This window comes from Chionomys nivalis, chromosome 21 (genome assembly GCF_950005125.1).
Source record: "Chionomys nivalis chromosome 21, mChiNiv1.1, whole genome shotgun sequence".
Lineage (NCBI taxonomy): Eukaryota > Metazoa > Chordata > Mammalia > Rodentia > Cricetidae > Chionomys > Chionomys nivalis.
Genome location: NC_080106.1, coordinates 9,599,997 through 9,619,206, shown reverse-complemented (window position 1 = coordinate 9,619,206; position 19,210 = coordinate 9,599,997). Strand labels below are relative to the sequence as shown.

Here is a 19,210-nt window from a genome sequence, read left to right as displayed (position 1 = left end):
GCGCGCGCACACATACACACAAATTACTCTGGCGAGACCCTGGTACACCTACCAGCCCCTGTCTCCTCTCTTCCCTCCTAACCCAGATGTGAAGGCCCAGTTTTCCTTTGTTGATCTTCAGAGCTCAGTGTGTTCCCTCTGGTGTCCAGGGTTTAGGGACACAGTGACCCAGAAGGTTCGAGCCCACCCCCTACCCCAGCTGCCCACAGGCCTGTGCAGTCCCTCTGAGGAGTTCTTTTCCTCTTCGTGAGTGGAAATCCCAGAACCAGCCAGACTTGTTCCATCCCAGGGTATCTTCTAGCCCGAAAACCTGCCAGCTGGTCATATCATCCGTCTCCAGCTAACGCATCACTCACACTTTCCCCATCCTGTTAATGGTCCTCTCCCCTCACCACCGCCATCTTTGCTTCCATCTGCCTTCAATTGTCCCAGATTCCTGTAACCGTGAAGTCACTTGGTTCCATAAGGCCACAGTGGCCTCCTTCATGACTAAGCTTTTCTCTTTGTCTTTTTTTTTTCTTTTTTCTTTATGAGCCTTAAAAGAAAAAAAAAAGAGTCTGGAGAGCTGTTTAGCTGAGATGAAGTTCTAAATGTTAGAACTTTCCTGAAGAAGTAAAATACCATGCATCGATTGCTGTAGTTCACTTAATTTGAAACCCTGAGTTCCATCCTCACAACTAAAAGAGAAAAACGAACAAAGAAAGGAGAAAACAAAACAAAATAAGCTCAAGGTTGTGATTTTAGAATGTTTTCAAAATAAAAGACTGGAAAAAACTATTTCAACCAGATACAAACCATTTAAAAAGTTGCATGTTATTAGCTGACCAAAGTTAAATGTACTGAACGGAACAGAACGATCCTTCATGCAAGAGCACAAGAGATGCAGTTTATGGAGATATCAAAGTCAAATCTGTATGCACAAAATAACATGGCAACTAAGCACATAAAGCAAAAAATATTAGAAATCTGAAACTAGCTCCTACGTGGAGCTGTGTGATAGTAAAGCCGCAAAGCACCTGCTGTGTTTCAAGTTTTTTTTTTTTTTAAGCACCTAGTTTAGGAATCCTTATCATTTTGCAAAGGGGGGGATTAAGGCTTATAAGAGCCTGGCTCAAGTCCCACAGTGAACACATGGGGAAACGAGATGGGTTTGCATGCTGCCTTTCCTCTTATTCTGCCTTGGTCTGCTTACCTGTACCTCCGCCCACAGGAGCAGGCATGTATGTGAAGGAAGCCTTTAATGAGCGCGTGGCTTGGCACACAGTGATGGCTCAGTATTGAACAACAACAATAAAAAATGACACTGCAGTCATTGATGCTAAAAACCCTTTATAAAGAAGGTAGTAAGGAAGGAAAAATCAGGAAAGGTGTGTGTGTGCGCGTGCGTGGTGGTGGTGGGGGTGTGAAGATGGAGAGAGAGCTGTAGGCAGGAGAAGGGAGGAAGTGTGTGTCTCCATCCCCAGGCACTGCTGGCCTGTGTTTCTAGGTCACTTTGTATTCTGGGAAATGATGCTGCCTCTTGGAAAATGTCTGTTTAGCTAAGAGATTTATTTTGGGAGTGTAGTCTCCAGACCTTTGAAGGGCCTCCGAGTGCCACGGATACAGCCTTTTAGCAGAGTGCCTGTCCTGGCGGCAGCTCCCTTTGTGGTGAGCTACAAGCAGGATTGTCCGGGCGTGGCTCAGACAGCAGAGCCGAGGCCAGGAGGCCCGAGCTGGCCCCAGCCGGGGGAGTTACCCGTGTGGATGTCTTTTCCCACTGAGCCTCAGTTTCCTTTACAATCCTTCTGGCCTCATCTACTGCTCAGACAAACTCCCATTGTTCGGGCATCAGGATTCCGGAGAGGAGCAGTGTTTACATGGGACACCCCCTCCTCAGATGTCCTGACCCAATGGACCTGAGGAGAGTTGCAGAGCCTGTGTTTGAGCACCTTCCCGGGAGGCATGGCTGCTGGCGGTTGTGACTTGCTGCTGAAGGTCCTCGGTGGTCAAGGACAGTCCTTGAGGGTTTGGGGTCCTGGTGGTGGTGACAGTGGGCTTGGCAGTTACTGGCCTTTGCCTATGGCAGTTACCGTGCACTAGGTCGTGTACAGTTCTGAGCCTTGCTTTGAGGAACACAGCCCTTTGTGCTTTACCGCCCCGTCTGTGGGATCATGGCTCTGACGTCCTTTTGAGTGACTGTGGGTAGGTTGTTTAGCTCCTGGCCCTTCGTCTCCCATCTGCCGAAAAGGATTGATAATGACCATTACCTTGGGGGATCATGAAGTCAGAATAAATGACGGGCTGGCCACAGCTCCAGTATTACCTGTGCTGTTCCCACTAGGCCATCGTGGGTCCCACAGCTATCACATACCAGGGCCTGCTGATGAGCCTCTAGCCTCATAGAGGTCGTTATGAAATGGCCCTGAATTAATGTTGAGCCAGCATGAGCAGACAGTGACCAGCCCCTACATGTGGCAGGAGAGGCAGAGGGAGGAAGGATGTGGGGAGAGGAAAGGAGAAAGAACGTGTCTGTCTAGCAGTAGTCAGAGATGTTGAGCATCTCCAGGCGTGAGATGTGAGGACAGCCTGCCATGCATGAATGTTTCATCCAGGAAACGTGGGCGTCATGGTATCTGGAATTTCTCCAGGGCGGAGGTGAAGAGCTGTCCCTGAGGCTGCAGCCTCGGCCTCTTGGCCTCCAGGGAAGAAACACCTCCCTTGGGGTGAGTGTGCAACCCCAGGGGACTTGGGGAATACTAGGAGGCCTTTCCTGGCATCTGCCCCAGTGGAAACTGATGCCTTGCTCCTGGAAATGGCAGTCCCTAGACAGGATGAGCGTTGCTGGGGGACAGGCACAGTGATTGGCCAGTTGCCAGTCAGCACAATAAGCCATTTGTACTCCACTTGTATAATGCGCCTCCAAGAAGTAGTTCCTGGGGATTCTGGAACTGAATGATGGCTTGATGTCACCAGCATCTCCTCGAAGACAAATTTGGTCTGTTGCCGCTTAACCTTACAAAGCACAAAGCTCTTAGGGCGTTGGAAGTTGTGGATGCTTCTTCAGGGCAAGAACATTAAAAAACGCTTCTCCACGAAGACATAAGGACCAGTCATCCTGCCGTACTCAGGATTGGAACCAGACCTTGCCAATCACCAGCTCTTCCTGGTCTCCCAGGCTCTTCCCAGGACCACTTGGGGCTAACCATCCTGCCTGCACCTTTTGTTGGTTGAAGAAGACTAGACGTGTCCCCAGGGCGTTAAAGAGCACCCCTTTAGTTTTTTGAGCCTTGGGTGTGGGAGTGTTCAAGTGGCTCCTGGACTTGAACTTTTGACAGCAGATCTAACTGGCCAGTGGGAAGGGTAGCTTTTCCGAGGAGACCATGCGATATTGACTCCCCAAAGCAGAGAGGTCGCCCATAGACAAAAGAAAGAATTCCATCCAGGTTCAGTCTGGTGAACCAGTGAGTTTACTGGGGTTACTTACAGCACTGTGGGTGACTCACAGTCCACCAGGAAGTCACAGGTGTTTAGACAGTCATACATACCAATGAAGAGTCCCCCTGGGTGACTCACAATTATACAGGAAGAGACCCCACCAGTCAACCCTATCTTCTGAATTAAGAAGCAAGGGGTCTCTAAGGTTCTGGGAACCCCCTTCCCTTCATTCGGGAATGTCCACAGGCCGGATCAGGTGATGCTCTTGTGTAATGATCCCAGCTGCTCTGACTGAAGACAGCCATGGTCGAGCCAACCTGGACTCTTCTTAGGCATCAGTGAGTCTTGAGTCTCATGGTTTTGGAAGACGGACCTCAACCAGGCTGAAGAAGACTGTCCAAGGAGTACCTTGGTCACGGTTCTGGGAGGTGGCACTCCCTGGTGTGAGCCTCCATTTGCACACCTCCAGAGACTGTGGGGCATGTCTCTGACTCCACCCTTCGGTGTGGCAAGAGGACAACCAACAGAGCCAAAGCCCTGGCCTCTGCTGGTCTCTCCAGGCCACCCGCGTGCCTTGGCTCCTGCTCTATTCAAAGTCAGCAATGGCCAGAGGAGTCTGACGCGCTCCAGCTCTGAGCCCCTCCCTGTTACAGGACTCTGTGGTGTCACTGGGCCACTGGGATAAACTGGGTAATCTCCCATCCCAACCTCCTTAACTTAATCCCATCTGCAAAGCCCCTTTTGCTGTTCATGGGCCTGGGGATTAGGCTGTGGTCATCTCTGGGGACCATTGTTATGCTGACCGCAGGAACAGACCCTTCCCTCACCCTGGCTTCAGTTGGCATCAGCAGTTCTCAAGTGGCTTTGGCAAAGTGACTGACCCTGTGTGCCCAGCTCGCTGGCCCGAGAAGTGGGAAGAATGGTTACCACCCACCTCGTTAGGACAAACGGAATCATAGCCAGAACTGAGAGTCACTCAGGGCTAGCATACGTGTTCTCATACCAGGCTGGCGATGGCTCAGCCCCAATGCAGCCGAGGCCTCCAGGAAAGAGGTTAAGATGCCTGGGCACCATCTTCATGATAAGACTGCATACAGTTGGTCCCATGGTGCATCAAAGATAGAGACCACAGTTTGGGGGTGCAGTTCTGAGGCAGGGCAGTTGGTCGGTTGCACTCAAGGCTTCGGATTCCATCTCCATGGAGCACACAGGAAGAAGAAATAGAATCCGCAATCTACATAGGCTGCCACAGCCTGAGGAAAACACCATGGCCATGGAGGTGACTTGGCAGTTCTCGGCCTTAAATGGACCTTGGTTGGGACCACTCTGAATGGTCCTGCCTCTGGATGGAAAGTAGATGGATGTGTCCTTCCTGTCTTCTACCCAATGTGCTAAGACCCCATGATCTTGAACTCAGCCCTTATCAACCGGGCCTGCATCACCTGAGGTCTAAAAAACAGAACACCCAACACCAGCCTGAGCCTTAGTGTGTACAAGGATCCGAGAGTGCCCACCTGTGTTTACACTCTCCTCATTCCAGCACATCCTAGCCTCCTTTCTCCTCCTGGGACATGATGTGTTCATTCCTACCTTGGGGCCTTTGCATAGTTGGCTCTCTCTGCCTAGAACACCACACTTACAGATAACAGCCACAGGACTGTGATTGGAACGTCTCTGTCGCTAGTCTGCCCACTGCTACTCTGAATCAGCCTCTTCCAGCCATTTGCCTCCTGTGATCTAATTTTATTTCCCTCATCAACCTTGTTTGTTTGTTTGTTTATTCGCTCCCTCGACTCCATAGAAGCAGGGTCTTCTCTTGGTCCCTGCTGAAGCCCGAAACCCCACAGGGTCAGGCATAGCGTGACAGCTCAGGCTTGTGGAATGAGAGTAGAATTTGTGGGTGAGTGACAGTGGCAGTTCTCTGAGGGACGCTCAGGAGCCAAGGTGGTTTGGGCTGTTTCCTGGAGTCAGTGTGATGGGCGGTACCAGGTGCCTGGGCGCTGGCACTAACCACGGCCTCCTATCCTCACAGACGTCCAGCATTTGCAAGGCAGCTGTGCACGCAGGTGTCTTCAGCGATGAGAACGGTGGCTACGCAGATGTGATGCCCGTGGACAAAAAGAAGAGCTACGTGGGCTCGCTCAGGAATGGGGTGCAGTCAGAGAGGTAGGGCTGGCCCTTGGGCCCCGTGGCTCCTTATGTTTCAAAGCTGGTTCGCTCTTTGTCACCACAGTATCCAGGTCGAGTCTGGGATTCTCTCTTCTGATTCTTTTGTTTTCCCAGAAGCTTTCTTTCTCTATTTCTGATGCATGCTTTGTGGAAAGTGTAGAAATTTTAGATATGCCCAAAGCAGAACATCTGTCTGCTGTGCATCACCTAAAAACTGCTGCACATTTTTGGGGGGTGTGTAGGCTTCTCGCTCTTTTTCCTCATGTGCATTATATGTCATATGTGTCTGTATACGTGCACGTGTATGTTGGTGTGTGTGTGTGTGCGTGTGTGTGTGCTCATTTATTCCACAAGACTTCGAGGACCAAGGTCTAGTTTCCCAAAAGCTCTGAAAGCTGCATATAGATGCAGGGCCCTGCAGACTCCACGATCTGAAACCTGCACCTGCCTGTGCTTTGGGCAACAATCCCCTCAACCTGGAGGCTGGTCTCATCACCTCAGCCTGAAGGCTGGTCTCTCACCTTAGCCTGAAGGTTGGCCTGTCACCTCAGCCTGAAGGCTGGCCTCTCACCTCAGCCTGAAGGCTGGCTTTATCACCTCAGTCTGGAGGCTGGCCTGTCACCTGGTCTTGCTAAGTTTTTTAAAAAACTTTTCTAAGTCTCTGTGATGGGAGCATAACAGTGCCAAGTGATTGTGACACCCACTCCTCTCTGAAGATGCATCTATGTTTGGCGGTTTGCCAGCTTCTCTAACCTCATAGGCTTGAAGACAAACGTCATTGGGACAGGGCCTGGTGGTGACGGGCAGGAAGTAAGGGTCATGCTGACTGTTCTAGGTTTTCTCTTATGCAAACACAGGCCTGACTTCCTGCCTCTGCTGTGTCTGTTGGCTGCAGGGTGGAGCAGCACTGGGGGCACATGGCTCTGGGCACTTTCCCACTAGGGCCATTTCCATTTTGAGGCCTGAGTCACAGCGATGAGCACCCTTCTTGTATGACACTGGCACATACCCCAGCTGCATTCTCAGATCCCTTATTGACATCTGAGTCCTTAGCATGGCTTTCTAGAATGTTCTCCAGAACAGCCTCTGCTCCAGGCTACCAGGCTGCTTTATTCATGTGACCCTATTCTGTGGAAGTGAATTGCGAAGACCCATTTCCCTTGCGGTTTCCTCTTGACAGCACTAACTTCAGAGAAGTGACACCCACACACCCACACACCCACATACACCCCCATACACCCACACACACACCCCACCCCCACACACCTATAAGGTGGGCGGGATTGTCAAAAGACCTCCCTTGAGGGGCCTTGAGTAGAGGGCCTGGCTCACAGTAGTACACTCTGACTGCCATGACCTTTTCCCCTCATGATTCTGGAGGCTGCAGAGGTGTGAGCACGCTCGTTGTCTCCTGAGGCTGTGGACAGTTAGTTGCTTCTTGTGTTTTCGTGTGTGCCCAGGTCTGTCTCTCTCCCAGGCTGTGAATCCTGTACCCCTCAGGATCTTCCTAAGGTCGTGAGGCTCCTCCCTCCCTCCAGGAGAGAAAGTTCTGGTTGGGAAACAAAGGCTAGAGCAGGTGGCCCCCAGTAAGTGGATGATGGGGTCCAGCGGCCGTGGCTGCTCACATGACTCTCCAGTCTGTTCCAAACCCTCGGACACTCGGTCTTTTTACAGAGCCAGGTGGCTCTGGTTCAGAAAACACCCACATGAATTGGCTCTCAGAGGGGTGCAAAGCCCTTACATATACTCCCTCTTCCTGATACCAGTGGGCTTTTGTTTTGTTTTTCCAAGACTTTTCTGTGTAGCCCTGGCTGTCCTGGAACTCACTCTGTAGACCAGGTTGGCCTCAAACTCACAGAGATCCGCCTGCTTCTGCCTCCTGAGTGCTAGGATTAATGGTGTGGGCTCTTTAGCCCCTACTCACCCATGGGACCTCATCCACATGGAAAGCCCTCGCATTCGCAGGCACTGAACCCAGCAAGGAGCATGACATTGGACCTTTGTCCTGTAGTGCATGCCTGGTCACCTGGTAGGAACAGACAGAAGTGACACCCGGGACAGAGGACTGGGGACCCCGGGCTCTCCTTGGCAGTGAGTCTGCAGCAGAGACCCTGTCTTTGAGTGTGGCAGTGCCCTGGCCTCCTATTATGTCTAAGGACCTCAGCCACCCTTGATGCATAAAGTGATGTGGTTGGCGAGTCCCTCTCCCGGTTTCAAGGTCAGAGGACAGGTCTGTTCCCAGTGGTTGCTGGGACCCTGGAGTCACAGATAGTCCCAATGGTCATTAAGGCATAGGACATTCGGTGGCCAGTGTTTTCCGAGCAGTATTTTAGTTCTAATTAAAATAACTTTATTAATTTTTCTGTTTATTGTGTGTGTGTACACTCATATGTGCCACAGCAGCATGGGGAGGTAAGGGGCCACTTTCAAGAGTCAGCTCTCTCCTCCACCACGTGGGTCCCAGGGATGGAATTCTTGTCATTAGGCTTGACAGCGAGTGCCTTCACCTGCTGAGCCATTTCACCAGCCCCTGTTATTTTCATTTTGTTTATTTGAGATCATGTCTCACGTAAACCAGGCTGGACTCCAACTTACTGAGTAGCTGAGGATGATCTTGAATTTCTAATCTTCCTGCCCCTACTTCCCAAGTACTGGGATTATGTAGGCCTGTAACACCGCTCCAAGCTTGGAAAGTGGCATTTTAAATCCTGAGTGGCATGGGGTGCTGCTCACATTGGCTGGTGTGACAGTTTTGATTTCACAACAGTTTCTTGGAGAAGGAGGTTTCCTGGAAGTTGTGAAAGGTGGGTGGGTAGAAGTGAGACTCTCCAGGACAGCCTGTTCTCTCAGATGTGGGGCCTAGGCTGCCTAAGCCACATCTTCAGAGAGAGCAGGCACTCAGGGCTCTTCTTAGACCACGCGACAGAAACAATCCTGGGCTGGTCACCCGGTAGGAACAGACACACAGGGCTGGGCACACTTGTCTACCCTGGGGAGAGCTGCATATATGTTCCTAGAGCCAGCAAGGGCATCCTCCCTTCTCTTTTCCCTCCCTCCCAGTGTCCCATGCTAGGCCAGCACTCTCATTACTGATCCACATCTCCAACCCGTCTTTTTGCATTTTGTTTTGAGACAGGGTCTCACTAAGTTTCACAGACTGAGCTGGAACATGCTCTGTAGCCCAGATAGGGTTTAAAACAAGGATCCTCCAGTCACCACCTCCTGAGTAGCTGGGGATACAGGCCTGTTCTACCAGGCCCATATTCAGAATCTCTTAGCAATAAGAACAGAACCCCACCTTTCCGTGACCAGAGTCAAGGACCTCTCTGTGTCCCAGGATTCCATGATTCCCTGAGGCCAGTCGCCAGCCCATAGAGGCACAGGTCGTGCTGCTCCGGAACCAGCTGTTCCCTCTCTCACTCCAGGCTCTGCTGGAAGGTTCCAGATGGCAAGAGCTCATCCTCTTAGAAGGAAATTCTGCTGGGCTGACCCTCCTGCCCTGAGGAAGGCCTGATTCCCTAGACATCTCTTAGCAGCTGTGCCCTGGCCTTCAAGATGGCCTCCCTGCCCCCTTCCCCCTCCTTTTTTCTCCTTCAGACCTTCAGAGGATCCAAGAGGTTTTTTGAGCTATATGGCTGTCATTGAACTAGCTCTGTAGACCAGGCTGGCCTCAACTCACAGAGATTCGCCTGCCTCTGTCTTCCGAGTGCTGGGATTAAAGGTGTGCGCCACCACTGCCTGGTGGAGCCAAGAGGTTTTTAGTCTCTCAGTCTCTCTCTCTCTCTCTCTCTCTCTCTCTCTCTCTCTCTCTGTGTGTGTGTGTGTGTGTGTGTGTGTGTCTGTGTGTGTGTGTGGCCAGAGGATAAATGTCGGGATTCAGTTCTCTCCTTTTGAGCCAGGATCTCACTTGTTTCTGCTGAGTAGGGTACTCCAGACTAGCTGGCCTGTGACCTTCCAGAGGCTTCCTCTTTCTCTACCTTCCATCTAGTGGCAGGAGTGCTGGGGTTTCAGATGAACTCCAGCACACTGGCTTTTTACTTGGTTTCCAGGGATCAAACTCAGGTTTTTAGGCTCCTGTGGCTAGTTCTTTTACCTCCCGAGCCATCTCCTGGGCTCTGGTAGTAAAAATAGTTTTTTAGGCAGGGGCTCGCTGTGTAGCCCTGGCTAGCCTAGAACTCACTGTGTAGACCAAGCTGGACTAAGATTCATAAATCTGCCTCCCCCTGCCTCCCAAGTGCTAGGATTAGAAGGGTATGCCACCATGAGAGGGGATCAGAGCACACTGTGGACATGCTTCCCCAGGCTGCCTTCTGGGTGGCACGGGACACTCACTCACGTGGCAGGAAGACAGCTGTTTGTTTACCAGGGTGGCCTCATTGTTTACCAGATGGCCTCATATGCAGCTGTTTCCTTCCTTGTTCGGATTGCACTAAGCAAATGAGGAACACCTTTGCACAATTCCTTCGGCTCCCAGCAGGTCCCTCAGGTAGCATCCTTTTTGAGAACAACCATAGCCACCTTCTTCGGGCTGCACTCGCCTCCTGTGGAGCCCTTCCCACCCGTGGCTTCCTGCCGTGCTGGGGACGTACAAACATGACTGCAGTCACCCCCCCACACACACACACACACCCGCCATCACACCACTGCACTTCCACCTCGTGGTCCTTTCTGTTCCTGGAACTTGCGAAGGCCGTTTCTACCCCAGGCCCTTTGCACTGGCTGTCTTCTGACCCTGAGCCTTCTCAGCATCCTGTGCTGTCTTTCTGGGAATCCTTCTTCCTCCTGACACTGCCCGCTCCAGGTCCAGCCTGCCTGTTTCTTTCCTCAGTCACCACTCTGTGGCGTTTCCTTGCGCGTGTTTGTCTGGTGTAGGCATCTTGAAGGCTCCATCTGTTTTGCTACCAGCCCTACCCCAACATACTGAAATCGGAGCTTGGCATGTGCCAGGTCTGCAGTAAACAGTAGTTGAATGACAGGCAAACTCTTGAGTCTAGCTAGTCATTTACAACTAGCTGAGAGAGGTTCTTGATGCCTTTTAATCAAATTCTTGGTATTTGATTTTCTGTTTTGTTTTGTTTCTTAAGACAGGGTTTCTCTATATAGTCCTGGCTGCCCTGGAACTCAACTCTGTAGACCAGGCTGGCCTCAAATTCACAGAAAATCCACCTGCCTCTGCCTCCCGAGTGCTGGGATTAAAGGTGGGTGCCACCACTGCCTGGCTATCTTTGATTTTTATGAAATCCAGTTATCCCAAGGACCAAGGAGACGGCTGGATAGGTAAAGCATACAAGCATGAGGACCTGAGTTCAGATCCCCAGCACCCACATAGAGCTGGGCATGGTGGTGCATGTTATAAAGAAGGTGGAGACAGACAAACCCTGGAGGCTCGCTGGACACCTTGCCTAGCCTACAGGGCAAATTCCAGCTTCAGTGAGAGACCCTTTCCCCCAAAAGTAAGGTAGAGCTGGGTGTTGTGGCCCATGCATGCCTTTAATCCCAGCGCTCAGGAGGCAGAAGCAGGTGGATCTCTGTGAGATGGAGGCCAGCCTGGTCTATAGAGCGAGTTCCAGGACAGCCAGGGCTACACAGAGAAACAGAGAAACCCTGTTTTGAAAAACCAAAAAACAAAATAAAATTAAAAAAAGGTAAGGTAGAGAAAAATTGAGGGGGACACCTGATGTCAACTTCTGGTTCATACACACCCTTAACTCCCCCCACCTCCCAATTTCATAAAAACAGCCGGGAAGTGCTTCAACTATACTGTCCTCAGACATATGTGGGGGTCATGAGTTGACCCATAAAGAGCATCTGAGAGCCAGGATTGGGAAACGCAGGTTGGGGAAAGACTACTTTATGACTTATCACAGCCTATATGCCTTCCTCAGACACACACAGCGGGTGGGCGACTGACCTATTTAATGAGTGTCATGGCTTCAGGAAGAGGGCAGAGGGGCCAGCATTCACATGGACCCCTCTCTTGGGCTCCCTGCTGCAAGGTGGGCAGAGTACTCTGAAGTGCTTCTTTAGTTCCAGGCAAGATGTTGGGTGCTCCAGGCTGGAGCCTCCAGCCTCGTTGGCAGCCTCGGTGTTCTCTTGATAGGGTTGTGCATACCAGCACCCAGCATCCTACCAGAACCCTTTCCAGCTTCCTTGTTTATTCCCCCACGTGGCTTGTTCACCTGTGGGGCAGGCAGGGAGCACGTGGCTGTGGGTGGTTCTTAGCGACTACTCACTGGACAGATCCCTGGGAGCCCTTCAACCAAGGAGCAGAAGGCACTTTACAGAAAACAGCCCAGCTGCTGGGTAAGCCTGGTTCTGGGTAGCTGTCCATCTACCCCTGCTTGGCCTTGGCAACCTCTGGGAGCATCCCACTGTGTCCTGGTCTCTTTGAGCATGCTGATACGTTTTTTCAGGGTTCATCCCTGGGGTAGCCAAGAGCATGAGGCTGCCACGGGGAAGGCAGAAAAACAAGCAGGAATTCCAAGCAGCTGTTCCCGCAGGACTGGAGCTCCCTGGCCAGCTGTCAGGTGTTGGGGTCTGGTGCAATCTGGGATCTCCTGCTCCGGGTGGAGACCCTACAGGAAATAGCATTGATAAATCACAGACGGGTTGTTTAGATCATGCTCAGGCATTTTCATAGCCTGCTGTATGTATGCTGCAACTGTGGACACCGTTCCCCACTGAGAATGGGACCGTAAGGGTTAACCCTGCACGCCTCCTCCAGGAGGTATCAATTAGTGCAATGTTTACGAGAAACATTTTGGCAGCTATCAGGTTCTCTGATGCACCCATGTTTTTATTATTATTATCACAATTACTATTATATGTGGTGCTGAGCCTTATACATGCTAAGTAAGCATTCTGCTACCTGCTGTATGGCCATGACCCTTGCACTCCTGCCTTCTTTGCCCCTTGGAGACAGAATCTTGCTCTGTAGCCCAGGCTAGCCTGGAATTCATGATCCTTCTGCCTCGGCCGCCCAAGTGCTAGATTATAGGCATGTGCCACCCCATTTGGCTCACATCTGTACTTTGATCCAGCAATTCCATTCCCAGGGCTTCAGGACTTAGAAGTGGGTGTGTGACAGTGACGGCCTTGACTGCCATGAAATGACTAGAGAGAACTCAATCTCCATCTGTGGAGTCCCAGATAAAAAATAACTTCAACCTATCGGAGTACTCTGCCGTTGAGAAAACAGAATAAAAACATTCTAGCAAGGTATGGTGGCCCATGCTTGTAATCCCAGTACACAAGAGCCTGAGGTAGGAGGATTGTTACAAGTTTGAGGCCAACTCAGGCTACCCAGCCACAACCCAGCTCCAAAAACAAAAATAAAAACCTGAGTTCCATTTCTGTTATTAAGTGAAGAAAGCAAGATTCAGATCTCTCTCTCTCTCTCTCTCTCTCTCTCTCTCTCTCTCTCTCTCTCTCTCTCTGTCTCTCTGTGTGTGTGTGTGTGTGTGTGTGTGTGTATGTGGTTTGTATGTGGTCACATCCATGAGATGTCTGTGGGTACGATATGGTAACCTAAGCAGCAGAGCAGCAGAGGCCTTTAGGGGAGCAGAGCTCACTGCGGAGCAGCAGGACTGGAAAGGAAAGGGCTCCCTCCTTTTCAATATATAACTGTGTACAGGGTGTCTCACACGACAGCTATGGAAAGAAATGCCTTTCATTAAATAGCTCTCTGTGTGTGTGTGCGTGCGTATGTGCGCATGTATGTGCATGTAGTTCAGAGGGTCTCAGGGTTCACATTCAGGCCAGCAGGCTTGGCAGCCAGGACTTTTACCCACTGAATCACCACCTCACTGACCTTTATTTTCCATTTTAATTTTGGTGTAAGAGGCCCCCCCTAGCTGAAAATTGACAGGCAAAATTGTGAAATTGGGCCAGACCTCTTACCGTGTATAAAGACAGACTCAGATGGATGGAAAGCCTAAAACTTAGAAAGCTCTTAGAACAGATGAACTTAGGCTTGTGTGATCAGGAGCTAGGTATTGCTTTCTTAAGCATAGCACCAAAAGTGTGGTAGTGTAAAATTGATGAATTGGGTAATTTTAAACTTTTGGGTTTTTGTTTCGTTTGTTTGGTTGGTTGGTATTTCAAGACAGGGTTTCTCTGTAGACCAGGCTGGCCTTGAACTCACAGAGATCCACCTGCCTCTGCCTCCTGAGTGCTGGGATTAAAGTCATGCGCCACCACCGCCCAGCAACTTTTGTTTTTTTAAAGACACCATTAAGAAAATGAAGAAAAGGGGAATGGAGAGATGGCTCAGTGGTTAAGCGCACTCACGACTCTTGCAGAAGACTGGGTTTGGCTCCCAGCACCAAACTGAGAGGCTCACAGATGCCTGTAACTCCGCTCCAGAGGTTCTGACTCTCTTCTGTCCTGTACGGGCACTGCAGGCACGTGGTGCACATATAATCACTCAGGAACACACATAAAATAAAAATAAGAAAGTCTTAAAAGAAGAAAGAAAACTAGACACCAAATGTATGTGTACCGAGAGAGTAAGCTGCGTGACAGTCAGCAAGACGCCTGGCTAGGAGCTGGGTGTGGCGGTGCCCACCTTTTATCTTGGCACTCTGGAGGCAGAGACTGGGGGCCTCAGAGTTGTAAACCATCCTGGTCTACAAAGAGTTCCAGGGCAGCCGGGGCTATCCTGATACAGAGAAACCCTGTCTCAGAAAACAAACAAAACATCCTAGCTGTCTGCTGCCAAAGAGTGTGGCCTCACAGGAGTGCTTTGTGACTGGGTCCTAGAACTGTGAGGAGACAAATTTTCCCCTCAAGGGAGGGGAGGCGAGGAAGGTGAGGGTTAGGAAGGGAGAGGGGTAGGCAGGAAGGCTGGCTGCAGAACGAGAGAGTCATTTTGCAAATTGTATATGCACTAAAGGATTTCACACCACAAGTGGGCATGCTTGTGTGTGTGAGCATGCGTGTGCCTGCACGTGAGCACACCTGTTTATAAACTCAAGATTGAGATGACCTGGTTGATTTGGAAGACGGAGTGGGGCTGCAACTGTTGCTGCCATTCTGCGGTAAAGTTCTCGCCTAACGTGCACCAGGCCTCAGTTTCCATCCCACCACCACGTTAGAAAGAAGTGTCAGCACTCCACGATCCATCTGCCTGGCCACATTCGTTCCTTCCAGGGACAGCTGCTGAGCCATGGGGCACTCATGCGCCTGGAGCACTAGTGAGATGCAGATTCAGGCCACCTGTAAGGCGGCCGGCCATAACACAACCGTGATGTCAGTAGGGGCTCTGGAGCCTCCAAAACACTCAGTGCCCTATGGATGGGCATGGGACACGATGAGGCCACTTTAGAAGAAACTGGTTTTGATGTCATTCAAAGGTGGATGGAGTTTAACAGTATCTACCTCCCAAGTGCATGACTCTGCGGGCAGAAAGCGTTTATCATCCAGAACAGGCAAATCCACAGAGGCAGGGGAGTGGCACGGAAAGAGAGGAGACCAGGCAGGGGGAGGGGAGGGGGATCTTTGAGAACGTTTATTCATCCTGCGTGGATACATACCACAGTACTGGCATAGAGGTCAGAGGACACGGCTGGATTCCACAGTGCACTGTAGCCCAGTGGCAGAGCGCTTTCCTGGCATGTACAAAGCCCTGGGTTCAATCCCCAGCACCTCATAAGTTGGTGCAGTAGCACTTAGGAGATAGAGGCATCAGGATCCTCATCTATGTAATAAGTTTGACATCAGTCTAGGCCGCGCACGACCCTGTCTTAAGAAAACAAAAACCTCTGAAGAACTTTGACTCCCATTAGAAGAGCATGATTTTGATAAACTGTGCGACTCTGGCTGGGCTCTTGGTTGCTTGCTGTCTATGTGTCTCACCTGCATGTACAGTCAGTAACGATAGCCCTGCTTTGGAGAAGATATTGGACCCAGGATAACAGATACGTGTAGCATTCAGTGTGTGTTTCCCTCATGCCTTCCTTTAAATCATCTGTCAGCTAGATGTCTGAGATAGATGTCAGCAAAATCCATGTGTGGGGTTGGGGGAGGGTGAAAGGGGCAGGGCTCAGATCCAAGGCCCCGGGGGCCCAGAAACCCTTGAGTAAGAATGTCACTTCGAAGCCTCAGCCTGGACTCACATTGCAGCTTCCTGTTAGTATGAGTGGGCTTGTCTAGCTGGGTGTGACTTCTGTGGGCTCTGTCCTCACCATGCTGGCCTTATCAGCCATCCCCCTGCCCACAGCTCTTGTAACCTCCTACTCCCTCTTCCCTTGCAGCCTGAGTGCTCCTCAGAGTGGAAACGCTTTCCGGATCTTCGCTGTCAGGCAGTGAAGAATGTGGAGACCCGGGGAGAAGGGGCCATCATCTACCGGGTTTGGGGTCCTGCTTTCTATCTGTACTTTGTCCTTTGGGGGTGGGGGTGGGGTTACAGAGAGTCAGGAATCTTTCTTTCTGTGTTGTCGAATGCCCTGTCCCTTTGTGGCCTTTGGCGAGGGTAACATAGCTTGTCAGTTTGTGAGCAGAATGCCATGGAGTCTCGAGTGGACAACCAATGCCCAGACTGGCCAGGCTGCGGTCCCCATCTGGTCATTCATGTCCTTTCACCAAGGCACTCCTCACCACGTTTGCTTTGGTGGAGGGAGGTGGTGGGGGCTTTTGAACCCTTGAGGATACAGGTTTGAGATGTGTCATGAGTGGGACTCTTGTCTGGGTAGAGACGACAGCCCTAAAGTCACAGTATATCCTACCAACAGAGAAATAGGTTCTATGTTTGCTGGTCAGACAGATGGGCTGCAAGAGAGGCCTGGGGCAAGACTTGGGCTCTGCCCTGGTGGTGTCCTTTGCTTGTGTCCCCAACCCTCTTGGCAGTCACGTGCTTATGTATCCAGCAGAGCTGGTCTATTTAAAGTTGGCAGCACTCCAGAGATTTATCTTGTCTTTGTCCTTGTCTGTGTGGCCTGTTTTCAGATGACCTTTGGTCTCATGGAGGACCGATGCATCAGGAGCCTTCCTTGTCTCCCCATTCCATGACCCTGTGGCTTCTGCCCCACCCCAGGCTGGTCTAGGTGTCCTCCCCTGGGACTTGGCTTTACACAAGGCTCCAGGTCTAGATGTCTGCTCTTTCCTTAGAACAAGAGCTGTCTCCCTGCTGCTGTTTGAGTGACAACTCAATGTCACCTTCCCCTTAGTTTGGGTGACCTAGTTTTTTAGCTGTGAGAGGAATGGATTCCTGGAACATTCCTCACAGAGGTTAATGGAGTGGCTTGTGGTTGTAAAACCGCCCATGACACGCCAGCCACCAGGGAGAGGGGCCGGGACACACAGGAAGGACTCCTGTTCCTATTGGTGGAGCTCAGCTCCTGCCAGCATCCCCACAGCTCCAAGAGTGTGGTGAGCCCTGGCTTCCATCACTTAGGAGCCTGGCCCAAACCCACTGTAAAATGAAACATGCTTTTGTAAACAGCTTACTCTGGCGAAGGTGAAATCCCACCCCAGCCCTGGGGATGTTGCAGATTGCCCGTGAGCGCCGTGAGTGCTGGCTTCAAATGGAGTTTCGTGGTCCAGTCAACTATTTCCTAGGCAAAGAGAAAAAAAAAAAAGAAAAAAAAAAAAGAAAGAAAAAGCAGAAAATAAAACAAAATGCTGCCCCCAAGGTACAAACTTAACAGTTGGCTTGGCGGCTGATGATTCTAATGGCTTCCAGAAAACCTGAGTTTAGTTCCTGCCTCTCACAAGCTGTTCACACCCACCTGTAACTCCAGGGGATCTATGATCCCCACAGGTACCACACACATACACCTGAAGAAAAGTAAAATAGTTCTTTAAAAAACCCTAAGGGAGTCTGAGCAAAGCTCCTCCCACAGGGAGCCACGTGGACCTAGTTGGGTTAAATAGTTGTTTATTAGTTTGAGACAAGAGTTTAACTCTGTAGTCCAGGCTGGCCTTGCCTCATCCTGTAGTCCAGGCTGGCCTCCTGTGTGTTGAGATAGCTTTCCCCAAGTCCATCCCTTCCAGGGAGTTTATAAAAAGAACACAACCTTGAGTCAGCCTCAGCTAGCCTTCCCTGGGCCTTTTCCACCTCACCTGCGTGAGTGTGGCATCTCTGCAGGCATCCACTCTTCCAGCCCAGATATCAGAGCCCACATCTGCTCAGCCTCTGGAGGGGGCTCCTGGTGGCTACCAACCATCTGGGAAACTCCCAGCTGCAAGGAGTACCGTGGGACTCTGACTTCACCCAGCCGGCAGGGCAAGGTTGAGATGGTAAGGAAAATTGCTCCGCTCCTGGGTTTCTAGAAGAAGCAATCAATCCCATCTCCAGGGGAATCTTGCTTTGAGGGTCTGCATTAGGGTCCTGTGTGCTCCCTGACAGGCCCTTCCACCAGGCAGAAGGGCTTCACTGATACTCACCAATAGTTTGAAACTGGAAGCCCCTTTCTTCAGAAAAAAAAAGAAAGGTGGAAACGAAACCATGAATGATCTTAACATCAGAGCACTTCTGACCCTATGTGCCCATCAGTTCTCCCAAGTTTAAAGTGACCACGCCCATGCCAGCTGCATCCCCGCTCTGTCCTGTGATAGCTTCCATTTGCTTCCAAGTTGTGCCTGGTCTGTTCCGAGGGGTGTGCTGACTCTCCGTGATCTGTAGGCTCTCTTGGCCCACAGTTTACTGTGTGCTTTTTTCTATGAAAAATGATATATTTTACAACTTCCTATGTACAAAAGTTTATTGTAAGTTTTTGTGCTTTGCATGAATAGGGCCACACTGGTTGTCGCTATGGTTTCAATAAAACTGATTTGATTTCTAACACATGCCTGTGGCGCGTCTTTTCCAGACCCATCATTTGTGAATTCATTTGTCTTGTCCCCACAAGTCCCAAGCAGCCGGTGAGACCCAGGTGGCATTGTGGGGGACCTCAGAGACATTACCGGAAAGTGTGATCAAGAGAGACTAATGACCCAAGAAAATGTAGGTTCTGGAACACAAAGCAAGGATGGGAATTAAGATGCTGTGTTTCCCAGAAGCCCTAAGACTGCACTTTGAGCAAGTGCTGACCACTGGGTCCTTTGTCAAGGACCTATCAGTGAGAGCTACAGTGACAGGATTGAAGACTGGGTGAGTGGCTTTAATGACAGAAGTGGGCAGGCATCCAACATCAAGGAGTGGGTAGGGCTGACATCCTGGAGACCTCTAGTCAGAGTTTTTATCCTCTCGCTGTGCCCTCCACGGCAGGGCCTCTGTGTGTCCACCTAACATCTCCTTCATCTCTGTAAGAACAAGTCATGTCGTGACCCCACATCCCCACATGTCTCCTTCAAGAGGAAATCCGACACATGAGTCTAGGACAGGATGCACTGTAGTCCCATCCCAGCCCTCTTCTTCAAAGCAAGAGCTCAGGGACAGCCCTGCAATACTTGGAGGGGTGGTTTCTCCTCCAGGGACCCTGCCACCTAGCACTCTTCCTAAGCACCCATGCTGAGATCTGTTGCACATGGACTCTACTCACCACAACAGACACATAGCATCAGAAAGCTGGGGCAGTGCTGGCCAGGAGTCCCCAACTCTCACTCTCTGCCCTTTACCAGAAGACACTGGACTGGTCGCCTGAACCCAAGACAAGAAGAAAGGTGTGGAAGGCCCACCCCACTCCCA

The 19,210-nt window shown here is 50.9% G+C and overlaps 1 protein-coding gene across 1 annotated transcript in view; it reads left to right on the top strand.

Moving 5' to 3' along the window:
- The window catches only part of Crispld2 (cysteine rich secretory protein LCCL domain containing 2), a 54,742-nt gene extending 36,383 nt beyond the window's left edge, over positions 1-18,359 (top strand). Inside the window, exons 14-15 of the mRNA XM_057754350.1 lie at positions 5,447-5,580; positions 15,837-18,359. Coding sequence (XP_057610333.1) covers positions 5,447-5,580; positions 15,837-15,891 — 189 coding nt within the window. The 3' untranslated portion in view covers positions 15,892-18,359. The remainder of the gene's footprint in view (positions 1-5,446; positions 5,581-15,836) is intronic.
- The last annotated feature ends 851 nt before the right edge of the window (positions 18,360-19,210 follow it).